We start from the raw sequence: 27910 nt of genomic DNA, 5'->3' as shown, positions 1-27910 counted from the left end.
GGGGCCTGTGGGGAGTGTAAGATGTGGCCTCCTGTTCAGAGCTCTTCCTACAATCTGGAGCCAAGAGTGGGTACTTCAAACAGTGGGCAAGAGTCCCTTCATGTCACAGAGCAATGAGGGAACACAGGTAGAGGATGGTGGGTCTGGGCACCCCGGCTTTCTTGGGCTTGGTGGAGACCCGTCCAGACGCTGCCCAGCCTCTGCTTTCTATTGACAAGCGCTTCTCCCGCATATCCCCTCTGGCACATGTCACATGAGTGTTTGTTGGTTCTTTTGCAGAGTCCTGTATTGCAATATCTCTACTACCTTGCTCAGATCCCTATTGCCATGTCTCCTCTCAGCAACAACAGCCTGTTTCTGGAATATTCCAAGAACCCGCTTCGGGAATTCCTGCACAAAGGACTGCATGTCTCTCTCTCCACCGATGACCCCATGCAGTTCCATTACACCAAGGTGAGGAGGTGGGGGAAGTTCAGTGGTATCCCAGCAGGCATCCGTCCTGGCCTGCTCCCCAGCCCCTGCCACTGTGAAGATGTGAGCTCAGAGCCCACTTTTGTTGTGGGGGTAGTGTGGCTTGGTGAAGACAAGGGGTGAGAGCCTGTGGTGAGGGGAGTCTTTTTGGATGTATCTCTGTGATATTGGTACAGTTATTAGAACTCTCTGTATTGTATTTCCTTTTATTTGTGAAGTGGCCATAAAACCATTTCTTCTTTAAGCTAATGGAGTCTAATAGTCTAATATACCATGCATTCAAAAATTGAGGCAAAATTTTTAAAATTAATGGTACTTGTCCCTTTAGGGGAGGGCAGGTTTCACTGTGTAGCCATGGCTGGCTAGAACCTAGAACTTGATATGTAGACCAGGCTGGCCTCGAAATCACAGAGATCTTCCTGCCTCTGCCTCTGCCTCTGGAGTGTTGTGACTGAAGGCATGTGCCGCCACACCTGGCTTTGTTAATAGTATTTTTATGATTATGCTTTGGGTCTCTGGGAGGAGAAGGGAAAGATGATGTCATGCATGGGAACAGCCACAAGTGTTCCCAGAACATTCTACTGGTGTTGACAAGATCAGCCACTGATTAGCAAAAAAATAGCAGCTGCAATGTCCTGGGCGGGGCTTCTGCAGGCTTGCAGCATCCTGACCCTTTACACCCAGAGCGGAAGCCATTACCGAGCTTCCTGTCATCTTTGTTGTGTCTACTGTGCTTTATGGTGTGAAAGGCTAGGGATGCTTTTAAAAATATTTACAAACTCACTTAAAAACAGTAATGTAATACCCTGGTTTCGCTTCTGAGTGTAAAAAATCTTTCACCTTTAAAAAACAGTAATGTATTGGTTTGATGCCTGTAATCCTAGCACTAGGGGGGCTGAGGCAGTGGCCAGCCTGGGCTACAGATGAAAGCCTCCATCAAAACAAAACAAAAACAACCAAGAAACTAACAACAACGATGACAACACCACACACACACACACACACACACACACACACACACACACACACAAACTCCACCCATCCCAAAATAGTAATGGAGTCATTAAGTATTGTATAAATAGCAAAAAATGTTATGAAAATATTTCCCAAAACAACAATCCCAAGAGGAGTGGCGTCGTTCTGCAGTTTGCGTGAATGTCTCACTTAATAGAAGACAGCTGGGTTCCCATCTCCAGCCCTGCATTCAATTTCTTGAAAAGCACCCGAAAGCAATTCTGCCTCACAACAGCTACAGAGTTCCCAAATGGAGTTGGCAAAAGGTCTCTGAGTCCCAGAGGTCTTTGTAACCACAGTTTAGCCCCTCAGCTGGAGGCGATCTGGAGTTAGACAGGGCTGGTGATGGATGGCAGATAGTTCCCAGCCAGAAGATAAGGCAGTGCCTTGGCTAAGCCCAGCCCCTTAGGGATTGCATCATCTCCCCACTTGGAGGGAGTCTTTCTTGTTCTTATTTAACGTTACATTTTTCTCATTTTAACTTTTATTTTTGAACATTTTTATAAAAATAGTATGTTAAATAAAAAGCAAAGCTAGCCAGCCATGGTGGTGCACCCCTTTAATCCTAGCACTCTGGAAAGCAGAGGCAGGCAGATCTCTGAGTTCGAAGCCAGCCTTGTCTACAGAAAGAGTTCCAGGAGAGCCAGGATTGTTACCCACAGAAACCCTGTCTCGAAAAACAAAAACCAAACAAACAACAACACAACAAAGCAACAGTAAGAGCACACACTAAAAATGTGCCTGACTGGGGAGAGTGGGTGGCTGGAGAGATGGCTCAGCAAGTAATGAGCACTGGCTCTTCTTCCAGAGGACCAGGGTTCAATTCCCAGCACCCACGTGGCAGCTCAAGGCTAACTCCTGTTCCAGGGGATCCGACACCCTCACACAGACACCTTCACACACACGGGGAAAACATCAATGCACATAAAATACAAATAATTAAAGTTGTACCTGACTACAGGGGTGCTGAACTTTTGAGGCAGGCCGTTGGCCTTGTGTAAGCTCCAGTAAGGGCCAACAGCTTAAATCAATCTAGACCTTGATTACAACTCTGTTCCAGTGGTTATATGAGGCCCTGGAACCAGACTACTAGTTACACTGAAACAGTTAATTACACTGCAACAGTTAACTAGTTGAGCTGCTTGACCAGGCTGTTGCCAGTTAGGGTTCCCTCTGCTCACTTCTGTTTTTCTGTCAAAGGCCTCTATCACTTTGTTAGTCAATCTCAGAGGCTACGGCTTTGGGGAGCTGCCGCACTCACAGATCCTTGCATGTCGTTTGCATGAACGCTCCTACGTTTCCCTAAGGAGCCTCCCTTTTATTATTTATTTATTTATTTATTTATTTTTATTTTTACTTTTTAAAGATTTTTTTATTTAGTATGTATACAGTGTTCTGTTTGTATGTATGTCTGCACACCAGAAGAGGGCACCAGATCTCATTGTAGATGGTTGTGAGCCACCATGTGGTTGCTGGGAATTGAACTTGGGACCTCTGGAAGAGCAGTCAGTGCTCTTAACCTCTGAGCCATCTCTCCAGCCCGCCTCCCTTTTAACAAGGACTGTCAAGGAAGAGCAGGACCCCAGCTTTCTGACACATTAGGCCCCCAGTGCTGGTGAGCAAACAAATCTAGAAGTCTCCTTGATTGATCTCCATTTGGTGACCCACAGTTGCTCACAAACAGATCTCAGGGGCTTGGAGTTCGAGGTGTGAGCTTGTTTGATGATCCCAGTGCGAGCGGGTAGAGGAAAGCCATGGGAGAGCGCTTTTCATGTTCCAAGCCTGAAGGGTTGTCTCTCTCATCTAACCTGTGTGCTCTGGGGCGGGGTCTAGGAAGCACTCATGGAGGAGTACGCCATCGCAGCCCAAGTGTGGAAGCTGAGCACATGTGATCTGTGTGAGATCGCCAGGAACAGCGTGCTGCAGAGTGGCCTCTCGCATCAGGTGACTGGGATGGGCTTGTCTGCCCTTCCCCCTTCACAAAGGAGCACACAGAATTCTGTGCACAGGTGCCTGCTAGGTCCTGGGATAGGAGACAAGCTGAGCCAGCCAGGTCTCAGGAGCACTGACGTTCAGGCCCCAGCAGAAACCTTGGGGGCCATCACGGCTGCCCCTCTTCTATCTCAGACCTGCCCTCCTCCCTCCCCTTAACCTATTTTTCTCCATAGCATGCGGCACTGCAGACACTGTGCCATGCATTTCCTCATGTGTTTTTCAGTTTCCCTTCCGAATGGAAGTTGAGTGCAGAGGCCCGTTCCATGTTATGTTGCCAGGCCCTAAAATAGTCCTGGCAAGAGCAGGCACTGAGCGCACACACGAGACTCAGGACCTTTGTATGGCTCCCGTAAGAATCAGCTGTGGAGCCAACATTGAGAACCGGGGCATCTGCTCAGGGGATGTCATTTGAACAGGAAGAGGCGGTCTTACAGGGCCTCAGGGGAGATGACAGTTAAAGGCCTAAGTGCTGTGTGAGTTGTTCTGGGATCCGGCCTCTCTAGGAACACGACTGCCTGCCCACATCACCTCTCAGGCGGGCTTCCTTGTTCCAGTCCTTTACCACCCAGGGTAGGCCCGTCGGTTCCCTAATTCTCTCTCCTCTCTCACAACGGAGGGAATGGCCAAGTGGTCAGATTTGGAGTCTCATGGGAGGAAGATGTCCCCGTGGAGGATCAGCTTTAGGGACACTAGACTGTATGCTGGGGCTCACGTCAAAGCTGTGTGGATACAGACATGAATCTGGTTTCACTTCTCTTTCTCTTGGCCTGCAGGAGAAGCAGAAGTTTTTGGGTCAGAATTATTACAAAGAAGGACCGGAGGGCAATGATATCCGCAAGACAAATGTCGCACAGATCCGGATGGCGTTCCGCTACGAGACCCTGTGCAATGAGCTCAGCTTCCTGTCCGATGCCATGAAGTCCGAGGAGATCACAGCCCTGACCAAATAGGCCCAGCGTTCCACACACACTTTCACCTTTTGGTTTAATTTCAAGTCTGCTGGGGCGAATGGTGGCCAAGATCTCAATCGAGGGCTTCTGTCTGTGACAAGGCTGCCTCTGAAGAAATCTCAAATTCCTGATTTGGGTTGCACTTTATCAACGTGCCCATTCTGTTAGCGTTTCTGAGCCAGATGCTGGCCACCTCTGGTGGGGGAGCTGGGAGCTGGCACTTGTGTCTACTTGTTCCTGATTTTCCACGTTTCTCTTGGGATTGCCAGTGCTTACATGGTTGGGGCTGGGACTTTGCAAGGCTGAATACCAAGTGACACATGGCCTGTGTGGTGTCTGCCACTCTCCTCTCAGCAGGCCCTGTGGAGTAGTTCCCATTTCAGCATCTGATGGCTGGCTGCCTTAAACCCCCTTCAAAGCCCCCTTTCATAAAGGGGCTACTTTGAGAGAAAATGTGAGGCTCCCTGTTGATTCGTGCATTTTAAAATGCTTTTCTTCACCTGTTTAGCCCCTCCTCCCTTCCTCGTTAGGAAGCCTAGTACATCCACTGATACCACCGCTCCTGTTGTGTGTTAATTGTCCTCATCCAGGACTCAATGAGTCATCTCAAATCGTGGGCTGTGAATCCATTTCATGGACCACTCCAGGGCTGGGGAAGACACAGGGTGAGGTTCTGGGGCTGTTAACATCATATTGTCCTTTTAATGAAGGCCTCTGTTCCTTTTGCTTTTAATATCCTATGATTGCAGCTGTTACCACCTTCCCCCAGGAGTCCGCCCAGGGCAGTGAAACACTCTTAAGGACACACAGGACAAGAACCAGGTCCCTGATCCAGTCTTTCTCCCACTCTTCCCTTTAGGATTCACAAATGTTAGATTTTTTTTTTTAAATCACTTTAACATGGTGCATTTTATTTTAAAACACAGATTTCTTCAGAAGCTATCAAGGTCCCAGGGACCAGGTAGAAAGTTTTTAAGATCAATGTGGAGTTAAACTTTATTAGACTACTCATCTTTGTTACTAGTGCCTAGAACACAGTAGGTGCTCAATAAATGCATATGAAATAACTGACTGACTTTCTCTTTTGGCATCTGTGTGTGCAGAATACTCAACAATGTTCAAAGACCCTCCTATTCACAAGGTAGAAGTCCTTCCGAATCACTGCTAGATGAACCTACTTTTACCTGGAAGATGCTTATTTGATTCTAGAGTATCTCATCCTGTGACTCTGTTGTTCTCCCAGTGGTCACTGCAGCTTATGGAACCATGTCATCCTCTTACTAGGCAAATCTACTATCTCACATGGCTGATTATGAAACTGAATGAAAGCCTGTCATTATCTGAGGGATTGTTTTTGAAAAGCCTCCATTTGTATACATTTGCCCAAACATAGCAAGTATTGTACAGATTTTTCATTGTATCAAATACTTTTCTAAAAAAACTACAAATAAAGTCTCTTAGGACTGTGACTCAATAGAGCAAATGTTTATTGTTTTAAGATGGGGCAGAGTGAAAAGCTATGAGAAGTGGAGGGCATTCACAAGGAAAACCCAGAATTTGCGAGCCGAAGCTCAGACCTTGCAGTGGTTATCTGGCATCTTTGCCAGCTTCTGCCTGCCCACAGGACACCAGCAGAACCATACCTCGAGTTCTTTTCCTAAATGTTCTGTTAGTCTGTTTGCCAGCATGTGCAGAGTCTTACACAGCCTGAAAGCTTCCAGGCTCTGGTTTCTCTAACACATTATGTTTTATTACATCCTGTAGTTCACTGAGCCTCTTGGGGGCTGGGGGTGAATCCCTGCTTTTGTTTGTTTTAGTTTGGAAGCAAAGGCAAGTATATGTGGACCCAAGTTTCTAAAGGGACAGGTTCCAGACAGTGCTTTGGTCAATTCCTAAGGGCAGATGGTTGCCTTATATCTTATTTAAGTTATGCTGCTCAAAACCAGCCCCTTGGTCAACCTGCTCACTTTGTCTTGAGTGAAAGCAGGTTTGAGAGCGTGTCTGGCTTCCTCAGTAGTTACTGCTTGCTGAGGGGTGGGCTCATCGTTCTCTGGGTCTTCAACACAAATGAAGGTAACTGGTTGTGCTGCATGTGCTGTTCTGTGTCTGCTCCATGACTGTTAGAATAACCATAATGCCAATGAAAAAGGGACACACAGCACAGACCAGCAGCCTCTGGGCTTCTTACCTCTAGGGGATATTCTGTAAAGCAGAAGACAGTGAAGAGCTAGGCCTATAGAGTGGCAGATTTATCAAAGTATATTTGAGGAGGCTTTGTGCTTTTGATAGCAGTGTGTGCTTCTCCACAGGATGGATGTCAGGTACCAGCGAACTCTCCTCTAAGCTGCTACCTCCTGCTTTCCTTGTGGGCAGTGAGACTCAAGGCGGTTCTCTACTGACACTCTTCTACATGGGAAGCACAGAACTGCCGGGGTGCAGTGCTCAATCCTCTACTCAGTCTAATGGGGTAGTAGGGTAGAAAAGGCAAGCAAAGTCCCTCATCAATGTGGGTGTGAGCTGACAAAGCAAGCTTCAGTTGGGAAACACCCCCAAAGCAAGGAAACTCCCAACACCGCAAATGCAAATTATTCATACTATCTTTTAATGAACCCAATTTCCCAGTGTTAAAAATCAGGGAACCAAAAGGTTTCCAAGCAGCCTTATTACCCAGATATATATTAATATAAGAAAATCATCTCAAAACAGCACGCAAACACAATCCCCAGAGCACAATATAAAAGTCTTCTAATAAATATAAATATTTAGTACATAAGAATGTGAAATTACATAAGCAAAAGTCTGTCATTAGCTAATGTTCACTTGCAAGGTTTACTTATTGCACATTGCATCAGTTCTCCTAAGAATAAAACAGCTTCTGCTGCCCTCAATCTTTACAGCAGTACCCAGCCAAACTCATCTTCTGAAATCCAGTGTCTACAGCATCCGAGTCAACCCAGTTATGAGTGAGCAGAGCACTAATAGTCCAAATTACAAAGGTTCTCCAGAGCAGGAGGCAGTGCACACATCGCAGAAGGCACACGATTCTCTACTATGGTAAGTGCATTCAGTATTATTTTAAAAAGACAAAGCTGTACAGAGTAGAAAAGGTGTATATATACTCATGAGACAAAGTGACAACTTTATGATCGGATACTACAGCAGGCAGGCCCTACCTACCATCCACACCTGAAGAAAGATGGGCAAAGAGCTTTGCTCATTTACTTGATGAGGCGAGGGGAGACACTGGCATCTCACAGTGGATCAGTTCGTATTTTGGAGCTCAGACTGTAAGGACAGGGCTGTGGACAATATCAAGTCACTGAATTCACTGTTTAATTCCTTCAAATGTGAAGGATTCTGGGGAATCAAAGTTTTGTCTATTGCTGAAAAGATACCAAACCCATAAAGCTATGTTCATCTTCAGAAACATTTTTCAACTAGGCAATTTGAATTAAACCCAGCAAGACTAATCCAAAAGGACAATTTTGATTTTTAAGGCTGGAAAATATCTCAGAGGGTCACTTATCTCAAGGTTTTAAAAATGTTCCACAGAGCACTTGAGAATCAACAGAGGAAGTTGAAACATCTGCAAATACAAATTTTAAAATGTGTTAGAGATTTATTTTTTGGGGGTGTGTGTGACATGTATGCAGGTGCCCCAGAAGGTCAGAGGAGGGTACTGGATTCCCTGGAGCTAGAATTACAGGCTGTTGTGAACCACAAACGTAGGTGCTGGGAATTGAACTGTGGTCCTCTGCAAGAACAGCAATTGCTCTTAACCACTGGACCATTTCTCCAGCCTCCACCCACAATTTTTTGAAATAGGGTCTCAATGTAGCCCAGGCTGGCCTTGAATTCACTGTGTAGATGAGGATGTCCTTGAACTTCTCATCTTCCTGCTTCCCCCTCTCAAGTGCTGGGGTTCCAGGTACACCAGGACTGTTTGTTTTTATGCAGTGCTGGGATGAAGCCCAGAGCTTCACATATGCTAGGCAAACACTCTACCAACTGAGCTACACTATTATTTTTACAAAACAAAAGCTTCTCATCACACAAATTTGTTACTTACTAAATTCTAATGAAACTGTATCACCAATCATTGTGATGTTTTCCTACACTGACTTAATGGTGACCACACTACACGAAGTTGATAAAAAGGACACCTATATTAATAAAATGCAGCTTCTGTATAACTGCGGTAGCATGTGTGCATACACTCAGTGCATATGGACTCTCACATTTTACTGGAAGTTTCACTGCTAAGGTTTGAAAACCACAAATACAGTCTGTTTTCCAACAGGAGCCCTACAGCAGATAAGGCTGTCTTGGGCTGGGAAAGCATCACACACAGCCAGGCCAGGACAGAGGCCAGCACTGCACCAGCCTCCACACCCAGAAGGACTCCTCAGCCATTTGGTCCTTCACTGTCCTGTCGTGACAGTCGGTAGACAACTGAAGTCTTCAGTACTTGGGGGGCAGAATCAAGTCATGTCTTTTTCTTTGAAAGGGAGTCTATTTGCATGTTCATTAAGATTTTAATCAAAAAATCAGTAAGCAGCAACTTTAATCATGTACCTTTGTACTTAGGAAAATAGGACCATTTGCAATTAATCAGTGAGAAAATTTCTATGGAATGCTAAAATTTCTTAAAGGTGACTTGACTTCATGCACTAGTTTTATTATAGGCTGAACTGTTAACATCAACGTTCTTACTCCATTAGCTATGGCCGAGATTGGCTGAGGGCTGTACTCCTATTACCGTACTCTCTTCAGACTTCGAAGAAGTTCAGAGAAACGGAAGAAAGGCAATCGCTCTCTAGATTTCAGGGGTTTACAAATGTGCGGTGAAAAGCTTCATCTGATCTTCCTTTTCTTTTAATCTAAGAGAGTTGAGGAAACGGAAGCCTCTGAACAGTGTCTTTCTCTAAAATAAACACTCTAGCTCAGGACTGGATGACTCAGTGTAACCTGGAAATATAAAAGTGTGTCTGTGATAAAAAAAGATTTCCTTCTGAAAAGCCAAGCCACATGGGCACTATGAACACCTCCCCAAGTCTGGAGAACAGCCACAAAGATTCTTCCAGTGGAGTCTGTTTGCAAGACGAAGTCCCAACCTCAGAGTCCTTCTCCGAGTGCTGCAGCACGGCATTGATAAAAAGTAGTCCCAGAACACACTGCTGAAGTTACATAGACCATCAGGAAGCAACTGGGCCCTGGTAGTAAAGGATCCAGAATGAACCACAAGGGGGCAGAGTGCACGCGCCTCAGGTCCCGGCAGAAGCAACTCTCACTGAGACCTTAGTTTCAGTCATTTATCTCTGGATGGCTACAACTTTGAACCCTCTAGATTGTAAACCTAGCTAAAGAGACACAGAACACTCCGTCCCTGAAAAGCAGTAGTGTCAAGTATTGCTGCTATCTGTAGCAAAGGGCTCAAGAGCAACCAAGAACAGGTGGACAGTGGGGACCTGGCCAAACAGTAGCAAAGTGTAGCCCACCCTACATGGAAGACATGGGAGTTTATTTCAGAATGGGACATATCATCAGAATAGCAAAAATAAGAGGGTGGGAAAACTGATCTTCCTGTGTGCAACACACCCCTCCACTCCTCCTCTACGACCACAGTGTATTTGGAGCTCACAATAACAAGAGTCTTCCCCACTCAGGGCCTGTGGGGCTGGCCTGCCTCATCAGCCATATTAAGAATATAGTTAGCCATGTCATCTTCAGTGGGTGCGTCTGATACCACCCACGATTCGTTTGCTCCAGTCATCTGTAGGCGACAAATGGGGCAGTTCCTGTGTCGATCACTCCTGTTAGGGAAGTCCAAGCAAAACAAGTTTGTTTTCTTTCTTCTTCTAAAAAACAGGTTTGTTTGAAAAGTATGTGGCTTTAAAAAATGCAAACACCATAAAAGTACACAGTGAAGAATTACTATTTCTCTTCATGCCAACCTTTATTTCTCTTCCCCAGTTGTCTACATATGTTACTAGGGATGGATTAAAACCTCAGCTTGTAGGAAACAAGGAAGTATGTACATGTCTCATTGACCTTGTACACCGATCCACATATCCTAGAAACCATCATGTACCAGCACATGTTATTTTATTCTTTGTTTGTTCATTTGAGACAGACTTGCTAAAGAGCCACCTAGGCCAGCCAAGCCTTGTCATCCTCCTGCTGTCAGCGTGCTCAGTGCCGGGAATGCAGCACCCACCACACCTGGACTTCAGTTCACTCTGTTAAAGGCACGTACCACATGGATATGCTGGACCATATATAACTAAGCTCCAGTAGAAAGACACCTAGTCCCCCATCTTGTTTGCGACCATCAGTCAGGATCTTTAATTCTTATTCCTGTATCTGAGTAAATTTTCTTTTATAATAAAATTCCTTATGTGTCCTAAGAGGAAGCTACCTCTTACCAGTGGGAGAGTTGGTCAAAGTGTAAAGTTTAAATATTTATTTTTACTTAAGTGGAAGCCACTGTGCCTTGGGACTCCTGTTTGGCCAGTGGCAGCAAAGAGTATTACTGAGTAATAAGGTCTTTTTTTTTTTTTTTTTTTTTTTTTTTCAGAGATAGAGTCTCTATGCAGCCCTGGCTGACACAGAACTTGCTACGTGGACCAGAGAACTTGCTATGTGGACCAGGCAGGCCTTGAACTCACAGAGATCTGTCTGACTCTGCCTCCCAAGTGCTGGGATTAAAGACATGCACTACCACATACTGAAAAATAAGACTTTTGACAAGTTAATTACAATTAAAGGTCTGATAAAATATCCTTTGGTTCAAAACCAAGAAAACTTTAGGAAATTGTACAAAGACAGAGCATTTGAGGTTTTAAAACAAGAGATAACACTTATATATTTTCTGATACAGAATACATGTATGGTTACTTAAGATTATGTTTTTCAAAGGAATTTCTCTTATCAAATACTACTTTGGAAACTTAAGTACCATAGTTGAGCTAGACATACATTATGAAAGAAAAGAGGCAATGTTTTTCTCTCCTCCCAGTGAAATCTGGGGCCAAAATAACCAGTTCATCAATTGCTCTTTTGCTTTTGTACAAAAGCTGAGCTTACTCACTCCAAAAACTAGATGTGAAATTTGGAGTTGGCATACATTTTTTGGTTGATTTGGGGCTCTCACTTTTCTGTACATAAAACATCACAATTTAAAAAGTCAATTTCTGCTTCTGGCCAGCAGAAACCTGCTTTATTTTCTATGGCAGTTTGAAAGAAAATGACCCCCAAAAGGAGTGGCACTATTAGGAGGTGTGGCTTTGTTGGGGTGGGTGTGGCCTTGTTGGAGGAATTGTGTCACTTGGGGGTGGCTTGAGGTCTCATATATGCTCAAGCCACACCCAGTGTCCACTTCCTGTTGCCTTCTGATCAAGATGTAGCCAGCACCATGTCTGCCTGCACCACCATCATGTCTCACCATGATGATAATGGACTAAGCCTCTGAAAATAGAATTAAATGGTTTCCCTTTGTAAGAGTTGCTGTCATCATGGTGTCTCCACAGCAACAGAAACCCTAACTAAGACATCTTCCCACTTAAAACAACTAACACACAGGACACAATGTCCAAAGGAAGGGTGTTAGATGCAGTTTCATATAAACCTGGACAGAGATAAAGTGTGACTTCCAAGAGGTGAGAAGCAGAGTGAGCCTGTGTTTGCAGGCCAGCTGCCCTGTGAGTTTCCAGGACTCAGAAAAGGAAGTAGGGGACCTTGGAGGCCTGGCGGGCTATTGGAGAAACAGTTGAGGCACGGCAGCTAGAGTTCACAGGGCAGAGCACCGTACAGCAGAGCCACACAGAGGGAGTGCCAAGAGACAGCAGGCCCTTCACTGAACAACGGACCACATCAGTGTGAGCACAGGAGCAAACGCCAGGAGGCTCCGATTTGGGGGGTGTATGCAAAGGCCTCAGAGCACACAGGGTCGTGCTCCCAGGGCCAGACTGGACCCTTCTAACTCTTGGAGCACTGAGTAGAGTACTCAGGATTGTGCCACATCAGTGGGGCATAAGTAACAGGAAACTAAACTTTGCTCTAGTTCTGCTAACAAACTGTAAAAGCAGAATTCCAAAGGGGCAAAGTGCTTCTAAGTAAGTAAATCACATTCCAAAACAAAGCTATAATATTAACATTAATAAAAAATATTCAGCTGGGCGGTGGTGGCACACGTCTTTAATCCCAGCACTTGGGAGGCAGAGCCAGGAGGATCTTTGTGAGTTCGAGGCCAGCCTGGTCTACAGAGCGAGAGCCAGAAAAGGCGCAAAGCTACGCAGAGAAACCCTGTCTCAAACCCCCCCCCCAAAAAAAATAAAAATAAAAATAAATAAATAAATAAAATAAAAAAATTCACTAATGAGAAAGGTAAAATTTATATCTGGTACTTAAAAAACACTAGAAGGCAGATAAGCAACTGAAAATATTGTTAAGACACAATGAAGAGAAAAAACAATAAAATCAATGCAGAACTCATTAGAACTAGCAGATAATGAGAAGCTGTAACTATAACCACATAGTCAAAGTACTAGAGAGCCACAATATTCAATGAACAGAGAAGTGAGGGCTAGAGTCTACACGGGAAACAAACATTAAAACACAACACAGCGACTGTCCAAACGAGGTACAAATTCAGGGGGTCTAACCCACGGTAATGGAGCTCACAGGAGGAGAGTGGAAAGGGGGATATAAGAGATTTGAGAAAACAATGGCTCAAAATTTTCCAATGTCAACAATACCATCAACCTACACCATCAACAAACACAAGCACAAGAAACCTTGGGTGGGGGCAGGGATGACGACAGGCACCTCCTACTCACACCGCTTAAAACAGTGAGAAGATAAGGACTGGCACCAGGCTGAAGAGAAAGGAAGGCACACTGCCCAGAGGGGAACAATAAGGAGACAGTGTCCCAGGAACACAAAGCAAAGTGATGAGGTAGAGCCCAACACGGAAGTCTGGGAGGAAAAACACTCTTGGTCTAGAATTTTGTATGAGAAAAGGTATCTTTGAAAGACTATGTTTAGATGTTTAATAGAATCATCAAGATATTCAATAGAATCTGCAGAAGAAGGTTCCCAAAAATACTAAGTGGATTTAATAAGATGTCAGGATACAAGATGGATGTGAAATGACTATTGTCTTCTTATATACTAGCAACTATAGTTAGGACAGCACAAAACTGTAAAACACCCAAAGACAAATCTGTCTGAGATCTGCAACACTGAGCACTATAAAACTGCCTGCAGAAATCAGAGGCCTACCTAAACATTAGGAAGCCACTGTTCCAAACTGATGGAGTCAATATGGTATCAATCAAGGTCTCTGCAGGCTCTTTTGTGTAGCTTGATACACTAATTCTATACTTCCTACTAAAGCACCAAAGCCCTGAACCAGTCCACATGACCTTGGAAAGGAGAGATTTGTAAAGCAAGGAAGTAGGACAAAATGAGACTGGAGTGAAACAGTTTATATCAGTGGACGGACGGAAGAGTCCAGAACTGATTTATACTTGAACAACTAATTTCAAAAAAGGTTCAAAGCCAATGTAGTAAAGACAGTCTTTCAGCAAACTAAAAATGGAGCACAGACTTAAATATGAAACCCTAAACTTGTAGAAGATTAATAACATCTATGCTCTTGAGGCAGAAAAAGATTTCATAGATGGGGTCAGTGTCTATCACAAATTGAAATTCAGCTTCACGAAAACAAAAACCTTCTCCTTCAGAGACATTCTCAAGAGAAAAAAGACAAGCCACAGAGGGGGAGAAATATGTGCAAGTCACAGGATAGAAGCAAAACTTCTAATAATGAAATGGGCAAAGACTTGAACAGACCATCACCTAAGATGCACAGACAGCAACTTAGCAGTCAGCAAGGGATGTAAGTGAGAGCCACAGAGAACTACCCCAGGCCTGATTACAATGCTGGTTACCATGGCCAAAGACAGTGGAAACTTCTATGTGGTACTGGAGAGGGCACAAAAAAAGGTAAGAAGGAGCTGGGTGTGGTGGCACACATCTATAATTCCAGAGTTGGGAGGCTGAGGCAGGAGGATTGCCACAAGTTCCAATTGAGGCATGCCTGGGCTATACACTATAAGATCTTGCCTCAAAAGACAAACAAAAAACCCAAAAACCTTTTTTAAAGTTTGAGACTGAGTTGGCAATTTCTTGAGAAATATCTGTTATATATGATCTAGCCACTTGAGGTAGCTACACAAGAAAAAGTCAAAATACATGTCCATAAAAAATACTTGCCCACAAACATACACAGCAGCTTTTATTTGGCACTTATCTGTACCTACAACATGGTTAAATCTCAAGATGATTACATATAATGAAAGAACCTAGACAGCAGAGAGAACACTGTATGGTACCACTTTAAAAAGTCTAACAAATCCAAAGTATTTTCAGAAAATGAAAGCATTTAACAGCTGCTTAAGAAGCAGGCTACAGGTGATTCTGGGGAGTGACAGATTTGCTCCTCATCTTGTTGTGACAGCTTTCATAAGCATGCACATAAATTAAAGCATATCAGACTATACTTCAGATACATGTAGCTTATTGCATGTCAATGATAAATTCTCCTAAATGCTCCATTATCTTGTAAGCAAATGACTTTAATTAGTTGACCAAATAGCTCTCCAGATCATACAGCTGAGAATTTGTTCCTCTACACATATATAGAGAATTATCGGGGTGGGGGGTGCTGAAAAAGGCAAAGTAATTCTAGATTCAAACTAGGTATCAAGATTCTCATAGTATCTGGCCAGGCAGTGGTGGAGCACACCTTTAATCCTAGCACTCGGGAGGCAGAGACAGGCAGATCTCTGAGTTCAAGGCCAGCCTGGTCTACAAATGGGAGTTCCAGGACAGCCAGGGCTATACAGAGAAACCCTGTCTTCAAAAACAAAACAAAACAAAACAGAACAAAAAAAAAAAAAAGATTTTTACAGTGTCAAAACCAAGTCACATCTCCACACTTCATAAGCAATAGGTATAAAAAATACTTGAACTAGTGGGCAGCATACCATAAAACTCAGAGTACTAAAGAACGAAGCTCTCATGGTTAGCACTGAAGTATTTGTATTTCCAGTTGTTTATTCATAGTCCCAGCTGACCTCTGCTCTCCAAGGGCAGAGGATAACTTACCATTTATCAATACACTTCTGACAGAAGCTGTGAGCACAGGGCAGGATGAGGTCAGCCCGGCCGTCCATGCAGATACAACACTCCTCCTCATCAGTCAGCTGCTTCACCCTGAGTGTGAAAACGGAGCTGGAACAATGACAGTCTCTGTCCATACACTTCCTACTCTGTTCCACTGCCTTAAAAAGCACCAGTAAACATCCACAGTATAAAGACAGCATGACTGACGTGCAAAGGGAACATCAGACCAAAATTAACATCTTTTGGGGATAGCAAATACATTAGGGAAGAAATACACCAGATCCATATGACTTAGCATTTCTGCTTATGAGCTTCCAATCTTCACCTGAGGGTGTCAGCAGCTGAGAACACAGTAGACTCTACAGAGTGACGGGGTGTCCTGACAGGGAAGCATCAGAGTCAGGAGCAGAAAGCCATTACAAAGGAGCACTGTAACCTGAGAAAACGAGACAGACTGCCAGCGGAAGCTACTCCATGCCACTTCCTGCTTCCTTCCTGGTAGCAATGAGCAGGAGGAGGAAGGAACCTTGCTCTATCTGACCACTTGGAGCTGAAAGGGTACCCCTTCCTGCCGCAGACCCTGTGAGGCACACTGACAGATGAGGATCACACAGGACAGCCAGTGCAGGAAGAACCCAGGAAACAGGCTGGAGACACTTATTCTGGAGAACAAGGCTCAGTGGGAATTTGACTAGTTTTTAACATTTGAAGGACAGAAGGGATCAGACTCATTTGGTGGAATTTCAGAAGCCATGCATGGTTGCTGCACTCAAGCAGGGCACTCTATAAGTTAATAATACCGGTGACAGGTATTATTAACCACCCACACATACTGCCGTTGTGTGCCAGGCACTATGTGTATCCCATCGATTAACTCCCCTAACTCTCTCCAGTCCTCTGGGGCAGATGCCATTGCTCTCAACTTCTTTCAAAAGATGAGGAAACTGAGGAAAGAGAGGAGTTCAGGTTTGAACACAGGTAAGTTGGTTCTAGGGCCTTCCATGTGCTGCCTGCAGAGGGAGGGCCAGACTGAGGACAGAGGACAAAAAGAAAACCTTCCTGGTAAGTGAAGCTATCTGCATGAGAAGAGGATTGCTTCTCTGCCGCACTGAGTCTCACAAAGCTGTGGGGGCAAGTGCTAATGCAACTTCTAAGTACAAACTGGTTTCCATTTGGTGCAATATGGCGCAGTCTTGATATTGTAGAGCACAGATAGAGCAGTTGCCAAGGATCAGTGGCATTGGAGCACCTCAGAGCTGGACAATCTCCAGCTCCTCCTCCAAACCACTGAGCTGCAATGGGCTAAACCTGAGTCCTAGCTCTGTCAATCAATCTCTAGTCACACACTTGTTCTCTAAACCCGCTTCCTCATCTGCCAACTGTATTCCTGTGGAGCAACTTAGGACTGAATGAACTGCAAGGACTCAACAAACACTAGCCATTAACAGAACTATGCGTCTGAGGTGAAGCAGGACTGCAGAAGGTCCCTAGGCTCCCCTTCTCCTTGCAAAGTCCTTTTCTATGACCTGGGTACCAGGGTACCACCAGCAGCCCACAACACATGAAGCCAAGTGGGGCTTCCCTAACCAACTGGCACTGCTCTTCCTATAAGAGTAACCCTTTCACCATCTTCCTGAAGATGGCCCCAACAGGAAGAGAAGTGCCACTTGCTTTTCAGTTGCTCAGTGTGTACAAACCACTTTCAGCTTTCAAAATACTCAGAATGGAGAAAAACACAACTGTGAATAAAGCAATAAAAGAGAAACTCCTAGCTGGGCAGTGGTGGCGCACTTTAATCCCAGCACTCAGGAGGCAGAGGCAGGTGGATCTCTGTGAGTTTGAAGCCAGCCTGGGCTACCAAGTGAGTTCCAGGAAAGGCGCAAAGCTACACAGAGAAACCCTGTCTCGAAAAACCAAAAAAAAAAAAAAAAAAAAAAAAAAAAAGAGAAACTCCTGTCAAACACATTCTGCAGGACACAGTCACTGCAGATCATGCCATCTCCCAGTGTCCCCAGTAAGACAGGCTAGCAACATGCCTGGAAACACAGAAGTGTTTTTCCAATGAGGCCTTTACAAATTTAAATATGTCACATCAAGCAGCAGCAGTGGGAGCCTGCAACAGCAAAAGCATGGAGGAAGGAAGGCACAGTAATCTATGGCCTGACAAACAAGCGTCATCACAGCAGGCTCCGCTGACGTCATCTCCTGCTGCTAATGCAATGTCAATACACACGCACGCGCGCACGCAACCGCTTGTTCTCTCCTGAGTGGACTGCCAAGACCTGGAGACAACACTGAAAAATTTAACTTCCAATTAGATAATTTCTAAAACAATTTTGCCAGTTTCTTGGACCTAATTTTATAAACGGCTTTGAGTGCCTAAAAACCTAGTAACGGGGAGGCATTAGTTGTTAATGTCATTAAATGCAAGAGACAGAGAGTGGGTTCCTGGAGAGTGAGCTGACAGACACACTTCCTGCTGTGAGCCACCTTAATCTGGGACAGTGAAACGAATGAAGTACAGGATAACCTCACGCTGACCTGGGCTATAACACAGGTACAGGCAACAGGACTGAGGTATCCCAGAGCACTAGGGAGATGTCACTGTGATCTCAGCACTTTGCCTAGTCACTGGAACTGTGTTACTTGGTACACATACCTGCCCATCCACAGACTAGCCTGACACGAGGTTACAGAGGATGGGTTCCCATCAGGCTCTTCAGAGGTGGAGCTCTGAGCCAACACTCCAGCAGCTTGACTTGTGATGTCTTTATAAAGCTGAATAAACTGGTATAAATTCATGATCCGTGATGCTTCCACAATACCACTGCTTTTGTTAATCTAGAAACATAACGGGGGGAGAGGGGGCACAGACACACAATTCAGTGAGCTATCCTAGGAACCAGAAACAGGAAAGTGAGAGTCTGATTAAAGAATGTACACATTCTCTTGAGTTGTGGAGTTCATCAGAGAACTTACCAAAATCTCCCATCTGACAGTCAAAAGAACCTTGCAAAGTTATCAGGCATCCTGTCTGGGGTTGCTAACGTCAGGTGACCTTCCCGAAGTTGAGAAATGAGTTGTAGAGACTGGTATTGAAATGTTTTCACTTTGATGTTTTAATGAATTCTTTTTTGAGACAGGTACTTGTTATGTCACCCAGGCTGGCCCAGGACTGGAGATCCTCCTGCCTCCAGTTCCTGAGTGCTAGCATTTCAGGCCTGTGCTATCATTACAAGCTAATAGTTTTTAATTAAAGAATTTACTTATGGTATTCTGCTACAACCGAAAAGAAGAGGATGAAGGCTTCCTCCTCCTCCTCCTCCTCCTCCTCCTCTTCCTCCTGTGTGTGGATTTGTGGGAATGGGGGAGTACAGGGGGTGCAGAGGCTAGCAGTTAACCTTGGGTAGGACACTGGCTACTTGCTCTGTCTGTCTGAAGTTCTCTCACTTGGCCTGGAACTTGCTGATTCTACTAGGCTCACAAACCAGTAGGCCTCGGGGATCCATCTGCCTGTCCCTGCCTCCTTGCTCCTGAGCTTACAAGCATGCCATAATGCTTGGCTTTTTCCCTTTTTAAACACGGGTTCTGGAGCTCAAACTCAGGTCCTCGTGTCTGCACAGTGCCTTCTACCAACTGAGCTATTTCCTCGGTCTGTTCTCGAATATCTTTATGCTACTTCGGACTTTTAAACTAGAGCCAGAATGCCACATTAAACTACAAAAAGTCAGTGAATTTTGAGATTCCACAAAATTTCATTTCCACGAAGTGGAACCAGTGGCCGGGAGAAAGTTCCTCTGTAGATTGTATCTCTACCCTCTCCACTTGACAATCTGATGCAAGATACTTGAAACAAGGATAGAGGACACTTTCATAAGACTTCCGAAAATCAGAGTGGGACATATATATTATTTTTTGAAATAACTAGTCAGTAGAATGAGGAGATAACACTTTTGAAGAGCTTGAGATAACTAGAGACTAGTTATAGATAGGAAGGCCTTCTTTTCAGCAGATGAGGTGGTAGAGAAGTCTGTATGAAGCTAAGAGTGGTGGCACATTCCTGTAATCCCAGCATATGGGAGGCGGAGGCAGGAGGACTGCTTCAAGTTTAAGGCCAACAGAATGAGTTGCAGGCCAGCCTGGGCTATGTAATGAGAACCTGTCTCAAAAAAACACCAAACAAAAAGTAAAAACAAAGAACGATATACAAAGACTGCGGGGACAGAAGTAAGTAGAGAAATCTTACATGTGCATCAAAATAAATGGAATATAAGGTTAGAAACTATGTAGAGAGATGAACTGGCTGGGTGTGGTGGTGTACACCGGAATGACTCCAGGACCCAGGAGGCTGGATGTCACAGCAAGACTGTCTCGGAAAGACAGAAAAGGGCAGGGTAACAGTGAGCCTTAGGATTGTGAAATGTGCCCATGGAAATGAAAATAGAAGATGACAGACTGTACATATGTTTAAAATTATCTCAGCAGTATTTGAGTGAAAATGCTAAGTTATAACTAATCATTTATTAATTGTTTACTATCTGAGAAAGTAGTAAAAAATATTGAGACTCAAGAATGGGTCAGATTCCATACTGTGAAATGTAGAATCATATCTAATATTCAAAAACCTGATTAAGTTTTGGGAAGCTAATATCTATGTGGAGATTCAAACATACAAGGTTCTTTGCAATAAAAAACTACAAACAGAGTAGAGAATAAACAAAACATGACAGGGCATTTAAGAAACATTTAGAATAAGCCTTCAGAGCTGAGAAAGGTGGGCCAGTATTCTTTTGAAACTGCACAACACAGAAGAAATCAACAAGGTGAGGCAGTGATAGAACATACAGAACTTTGCTGAGCTCAACCATGACTTTGACTTTCCAAGCACATAGGAAGCCAGTGGAGTGCTTTGAGCCAAGACATATCTACTTCACACTTCAATGGTGAGGAAATGGCGGCTGTGCTGAGAATACACTGAGGGACACCAGAATAGAAGCAGGGGCCACTTAGGAGGTGACTGGAACATTCCTGGCGTGACGGCCACCAGGAACAACAAAGTGGAGTGGACACAGTGAGAGCCTCTAGCTTCTGAACATGGTGGTCTGCAGCGCTAAAGGACAAAGTAAAGGACAACTGCAAGGTCTGAGTTCAAGCCCAAGAGGTGTAAGACACACACTGCATGAAGACCTGTCTGCATGCACTCGTGTCTCTGTCTCTGTCTCTGTCTCTCATACACACACACACACACACACACACACACACACACACACAGGTACATTCTACCTGTGGGCATGTGTGTGAAGTGCAGAGGTCAACCTTGGGCACTGTTTGCTCCTCAGGACACCTTTTACCTCTTCTTTGGCACAGGGTCTTGGGTTGGCTTTGAACTTATTAACTGGGCTAAGCTGGCTGGCCGGGAAGCCCTAGCGATCCTCCTGTCTCTGCCTCCCCAGTGCTAGGATTACAGTACTATGCATAGCTTTTTGTTTTTTAAACTGTGGGTTCTGGGAATTGAACTCAAGTTTTCATGATAGCATGGCAAGGGTTTTGCTGACTAAACTTTTTTCCTCAGTCCTCTTAAGAAGTTCCCTTTCTTTCTTTCTTTTTTTTTTTTTCTTTTGGTTTTTCGAGACAGGGTTTCTCTGTGTAGTTTTGGTGCCTGTCCTGGATCTCGCTCTGTAGCCCAGGCTGGCCTCGAACTCTCAGAGATCCGCCTGGCTCTGCCTCCTGAGTGCTGGGATTAAAGGCGTGCGCCACCACCACCTGCTGAAGTTTTCTTAATAAAGTTTTCTTCAGTCCATAAACTTTGGGGTTTTACATATTTATTTGATCTGTATCAGTGTTTTGCCTCCATGTATTTATGTGCACCTCATGTGTGCTGGTACCTGAGGAGATCAGAAGAGGGCATCAGATTCCCAGGAACTGGAGTTACAGACAGTTGTAAGCCACATGTGGGTGCTGGAAATTGAACCTAGGACGTCTGCAAGAGCAACAAGTGCTCTTAACTGCTAAGCCATCTCTCCAATCCCCTCAGTACATAATTTTTAATTAATTCAATAACTTTTCTAATGTCATAACCACAAAACATCCCATCTAAACATAATTTAAAAATGAATTAAATGTTATTTGAGGATAATTAGAATAGTGTATAGACAGACAAGAGAGGTCTTACTATAAATTCAGAAGGTTAAAATACAAATGCTTATAACTGTTTAAGAATCATAAATATGATGCTCTTAGGCAAATGTCGTGAGTATACCTTGTACATTCAGCACTTGGGGCACTGAGGCAGACTAACCGAGTTTTGAATTTCAGGACAGCATGGGCTATACCCTGAGACTGTTAACTCCCCCCCCAAATTTTTCCACACTAGACTTAACTCTTTCTAATCCAAATATTGGCTTCCCAAGATCCGTTGCAAAGAAATGCAAATAAAAATTCTTTGAATAGTTCTACCATCAAGAAAAAAAATAAAAACAAAAACATACAACCCAAGACTGGGTTTCTCTGTGTAGTCCTGGCTATCCTGGAACTTGCTCTGTAGACTAGTCTGGCCTTGAACTCAGAGATTCACCTGTCTCTGCCTCCTGAGTGCTGGGATTAAAGGCATGCTCCATTACTGCCCAGCTGTCTTTAATACTTTTATTTTTCTACTTAGAATCTCATTTTAAGAAAGAATTTTGCTGGGCATGGTGCCACATGCCTTTAATTCCAGCATTTGAGAGGCAGAGGCAAGTGGATCTCTGTGAGTTCGAGGCCAGCTTAATCTAAAAAAGAGTTCCAGGACAGCTAGGGCTATTACACACAGAAACCTTGTCTCAAAAAATAAACAAACAAAACCAAACAAACAAAAAAATGGAAGAACGAATTTCAATAGAATACAGTAATTAAAACTTAACAATACAGAAACACAGTTAAAGCTGCTGGGGCAAAAAAGAATCTGACTAATAATAATATCAAACATTAACTCTGTATCAAAAGAAGCAACAGAAAACCAAGGGGTCAGAAGCCTGATATACTTATATTCTGATTTCTACAGTTTATAGAGGTCTCTTCCTTGTAAACTAAGTATTTTATGAAATAAGGATAGAGAGTTGAGTATAATTTAGGTGACACGTGTACCAAACACAATGAAAGCCTCAGCCATGGCCATGCAAAGGAGATTATTTCTTCAACAGGTTTTTGGTCATCCAGTCCAAGTTGAGCTGCTGGATGCGAAGCACATTATTTCAGCCATGACACATAGTTGCAAGAAACAGTTTCTGCCCAAGGAGCCACAGAGAAACTAGGGACTGAACAGACTATTCTTTTTTAAATTTATTTTTATTTCATTTGCATTGGTGTTTTTCCCTGCATGTATGTCTGTACGAGGATGAGGATGTCAGATCTTCTGGAGATGGAATTACAGACAGTTGTGAACTGCTATGTGGGTGCCGGGAATTGAACCCAGGTCCTCTGGAAGAGCAGCTAGTGCTCTTAACCACTGAACCATCTCCCAAGCCTGACTACTGTATTCTTAATGCTGAATGTCAGCTGTGAGGTAGAAACCAAGAGCCACTGGAATTTAGAAGAGGCGAGAGAATTCCTGTGAAGGGAGACTATGGATGAGATGGCATCTGAGCTGGATCTTTGGAGACATCAAGTGTCAACAGCAAGAGTGATGGGAGCAGCTGCTGATTGTCCAAGTACTTACTGTTTCTACTTCAGTCGCTGGCATATCTGTTTTTATTCTGGCGTTCTCCACTCCCTGAACTGTCTTAGGGATCAATACTGGTTAGTCTGAGCTGAACCATTCACACCCCCCCCCCCCCCGTGTGTGTGTGTGTGTGTGTGTGTGTGTGTGTGTGTGCATAGAAGGTATGACTGAATATTGACCAATGGGTTATGGAGATCTCCTGGGCCTATAACCAGCTCTGGAGCCAGTATATCAGGATTTGCTGATGCATGAGAAAATAAACGGCTTTAGTTTAAACTAGTTTAAAACAAGTGTTCTGTGACTCCCAGGTGATGATCATGAAAGTGCATGAAGTGGACAGACATTCCAGGTGAGGGAACTTAATAAACAGAGGAACACCTTCAGTTCATTAACACTGGTGGGCATGCAGAATGCAAAAGGGAATAGTGCCCAAAACAGAAGTGCCCAAAACATGGAGTGACATGGTAGGCCCATGAATGCCGCACACAAGAGCAGGGGAGGTTTTGTAGGCAGTGAGGGCTGTGCAGTGTTAAGCAGGGTAGTGAGCTAAGGAAAGCTGTGCTTCAGAAAAGCCAGTTCATAGCAGCATAAACTGGAATGTGGAGGACTCTGGAGGTGTGGAGATTAGCAGTCTATGGCATTCTTGCTCAGAAGGGACAGGGGCCTGAACTATAAATGGTTTCTTTTCCTTAAGGACATGGCATTTGCCTGCATTCTTAGTTCCTAGAATAAGAATGACATTCTGCTTAATAAACTGGAAATAAAACACAGCAGAGGTAAACCTTACAACTCACTATGGAAATTTGACAGACTACCAAGGCAGTCTCTGGGGTCTGTGACTCACTAGCGTTTATTTGCAGTACATTATACCATTTATTCTAGTATGTTATATATACATACATATAGATAACATAAAAAGCTGTTTTTCCTTTTTTTATGAGTAAAATCCAGTGTTTAAAAGAAACCATCTTCTGAGATAACTCTCTTAAGACTGCGCTTTGTCCTTTAAGATTTGCTTAACAATATTAGACTCCATTCATGTCCATAAACAGAGTATTATCTTTTATATAATGTATTTTAGATCGTTAAGTGACTCACCTAGGGAGAGTCTGACTGGTCAGGAATGGACTTCAGGGAATTCACAACTGTGTAAATTATGGCTTATATGGCTTACCTTACCTTTTAGAAGAGGGGTTGAGACTGAAGAAGAGCTAATAAAACTCATTTCTTCTCAAAGGCCTGTGACTAAGAATTGCTATTCTACTTAATTTACTGGGAGCAGGAAGCTTTCTAACGCTCTGCAGCAGCTGCCAAGAAAACTCACTACAAGGTAGTTCGCTCCTGACAAAAGTCCACTCATAGCTCAGAATCACCACAGCCTCTCCAGTGGATACTGTTTTTAAGTGAATGTAATCCAGTGTTCTCAAAGGAAGGGATTTCCTGAGTTAACTAATTGTGAAGTATCATCTCAGAGCTAACTATGGTGTCCTCGGAGGGCTCCACAGCTAGATAAGCCTCAAAGGACAGCTGGAGGGCGAGGCTAAACTTGCTACCACTTCCTCCAATTACAATCCAATCGCACAGCAGTGACATTCAAACAGCTTGAAGGCAACAACAGCACATCCATCGATGCTTTAGGGGCTGAGACAGTGCCTCAGTGAAGTGCCACCACACAGGCATGAAGACCTAGGGTCAGACACTCAGCACCCGCATAAAATCCGGGTACAAAGGTGTATGTCAGCCCAGCACTAGGGGAGCAGAGGGGAGCAGATGCTGGGCACGAGGTGGGGCTCCTGGCCTGTCAGTCTAACAGCTTCGGTTTGAGTGTCTCAAAGAATAAGGTGAAGAGTGACAGGGAGGCAGACGCCTTATGTTGATGTCTGGCCTCAGCCATGACGGACACATGCATACACAGACTAACACACATACCACATACATACACACACCCTATGTTTTATAAGACTACAAAACCAGTAACATTTATTTATAGTTTATTACATCATTAAATGTGCCTCTAACTACCAAAACAGTATAAGCTCTGAAATAAGAGATTTCACCAATCTTACCTTGGTACAGACCACCCGTACAACCACTTTCCAAAATGCAGAGGAATCAGACCCAGGTTGTACCTCAAAGAGAAGATGCTTTTCCTGGCCAGCAGCTACCTTAGCAGTTCTGAAAAGAGGCAAGCACATTTGTTATTTTTATGAAAAGTAAAACCAGACTCAAGAAACACTTTCCAAAGGGAAGTAAAAGCAGAAGTGATTGTGATAGATTCCTACAGCACAGGGACAGAGAATGTTTTGAACATGCACTTAGTTTCCAATGTTTTTTAAAGTCAAAAGCTCTGTGGAATACTCATCTCCATATCTATATTTCAATTGTCTTTGAGTGTCTAAAAGGATGTTTAGAAAAAATTCATCCAAGGCTGAGCATGGCGACACTAGCCTGTGATCTCAGCACCTGAGAGATGGAAAGAAGGAGGATCAGAAGTTCAAGAACTTGAGGCTTCTTGGGCTGCATGAGGTCCTGCCTAAAAGAAAACATGCAGTAACAATTAACCTTGACAAACAGCCCAAGAAACCTTGGTACTTTAAGTAAAAGTTTGCTGACCAAATACACGTAATTCTGAGGAACACCTTGCTCTTGGTTGTGTCCTGTTTACATTACCACATTAACATACTTTTTTTGGAAAGCTTTTAATTTATACTAATTTTGGGTTCGGCCAAGAAAAACAAACAGTTTGTGATATTAAACAGACTTCTATTGTCCTTTCCTCACCAGCATAAAGACAACACAACAAACACACTCAGTATCTTGCTATCAACACCAACTAAAATCCATCTGAAGCCCTAAGACTGCAGCTCCCATTGCCACTGCTGATTTTGCTCTGAGCACCAGCAGGAGAGTTGCATACAGTTAAGTGCCTTCCAGCCAAGTAAAGCAACCGGCCTCAGTAAGCCAGCCAAAAGGCTGAATTAACTCAGACATGCCAGCTTCCAGTTGTTTCCCGGACACCCAGCCAGCCACACCTCTGTGCTGACTTCATGGCTGGCGGACAGGAGAGAGCACTGCACTTATGAAATGCCCAGCTCTAGCCCATGGGAATGAATTTCAAGCTACACGCTGGTATTGCTTAGTGTACAGCCAGCAGCAAGAGCTTAGGTTTCTCAACACCGTTAAAACAAGAAACCTACCAAAAATAAACAAAACAACCCCTCAAATTCACTCAAGTATCCTGTCCCAAGCACGTAAAAGGAGTCTATTTTACTGCTGCACAATAATTTAGCTTGAGGTGATGTCATAGGACAGTTTTTTTTTCTTCTAAAACTTTAGGTCAATAAGCAAAATTTCATCAAATAGCCTGAGTTTACATATTCAAGATTAAAGGATGGCCCATGTTATGAATTACTCCTCCAGGAGCTGGAACAATGCACTGGAGAGACGGCCTAGTGTTTGGTAAAGGGACTCGCTCTCAAGCCTGACCACCCATGTTCCACCTCTGGGACCCACATGTTAGGAGAGAACGGATTCCTGCAGGTTGTCCTCTGACCTCTACATGTGCACTGCCCCAGAAGTAAATAAATGCAACATTTTTACAAGTTGGAATAAGAATAAGGTACGACTAAATTCTCAATCCTATTTTACTCCTTACAAATATGATCTCAGAAACAAACTATTTTTCTTTTCTTTTAATTAATAAAATCCAGTGTTCTTAAAAGAAAGTATCTCCTAATAAAACCTTAGGACTGTCCTTTAGCCTTCATAACTGGCAGAAAATAATAATGCTATATTCATAAGGAAAGTATGATCTTACGTGTTTCATATTGTATGTCCCTTATCAAACATGGCTCTCATAAAAGCCTCTGGCACAGGGCATACATATCAGCACAAGCTATTAATAGTGACTACACTACTACAAATTCATATAGAGTGGTCCTGGGCTATGGGGTGGTTGAATGAGAAGTCATGTAGGATAATAAAGGAACTTCTGATTCACAGACGGCTGGCAGTGTCTGTCATCAATATGTGAGTAATCAGTTAAAATGCTCAAACCCTTGGCATAGTACTTTGTGCATATCGTGTGTGAACATTGGTAAGACTGAAGAGACTAGAGAGAACCCTTAAGATATCATTTAAGGGGGCTGGAAAGGTGGGTCAGTGGTTAAGAGCACCAATTACTCTTTCAGGGGACCTGGGTTCAATTTCCAGCACCTAAATGGCAGCCCACAATGGTCTGTAACTCCAGTCTCAGTGGATCTGGTGCCCTCTTCTGGCTTCTACAGGCACCAGACATGCATGTGGTACATAAACATACATGCAGGCAAAAACTTATACACATAAAATGAAATAAAAATATTTTTAAAATATCATTTAAAGTATCTTAGGCAAGTTTTAATTAAGCTCCCAAACAGACAGAAGATTGATACAGAATAAAGAAAAGTAGAAGAAGCTGCTACCAGAGGAAGTTTATGAGAAAAGAAAAAAGTGTCACCCATCCATCTGCCACGGGGGAACAAGCAGCAGTACTGAGAAAGCATAGGGTCTGAGGCCATTCGAGGGCAAAGAGCCCTTTGTACTGTAAAAAGCTTCT

General features: G+C 43.7%; 2 protein-coding genes across 2 annotated transcripts in view; one reads left to right on the top strand and one right to left on the bottom strand.

Annotated features, from left to right (window-relative positions):
* Positions 1-5096, top strand: part of Ampd3 (adenosine monophosphate deaminase 3) — a 37565-nt gene extending 32469 nt beyond the window's left edge. The window contains exons 12-14 of the mRNA XM_059251512.1: positions 280-453; positions 3319-3429; positions 4254-5096. Coding sequence (XP_059107495.1) covers positions 280-453; positions 3319-3429; positions 4254-4430 — 462 coding nt within the window. The 3' untranslated portion in view covers positions 4431-5096. The remainder of the gene's footprint in view (positions 1-279; positions 454-3318; positions 3430-4253) is intronic.
* Positions 5097-9930: 4834 nt separating this feature from the next.
* The window catches only part of Rnf141 (ring finger protein 141), a 28961-nt gene continuing 10981 nt past the window's right edge, over positions 9931-27910 (bottom strand). The window contains exons 3-6 of the mRNA XM_059268863.1: positions 25383-25491; positions 18280-18461; positions 15603-15710; positions 9931-10243 (exon numbers count right to left, since the gene is read on the bottom strand). Of these exons, the coding sequence (XP_059124846.1) occupies positions 10093-10243; positions 15603-15710; positions 18280-18461; positions 25383-25491 (550 nt within the window). The 3' untranslated portion in view covers positions 9931-10092. The remainder of the gene's footprint in view (positions 10244-15602; positions 15711-18279; positions 18462-25382; positions 25492-27910) is intronic.

Source organism: Peromyscus eremicus, chromosome 1, assembly GCF_949786415.1.
Source record: "Peromyscus eremicus chromosome 1, PerEre_H2_v1, whole genome shotgun sequence".
In the NCBI taxonomy this organism is placed as follows: Eukaryota; Metazoa; Chordata; class Mammalia; order Rodentia; family Cricetidae; genus Peromyscus; species Peromyscus eremicus.
Note: the sequence above shows the minus strand (reverse complement) of the source record. Positions and strands in the feature narration are given on the sequence as shown.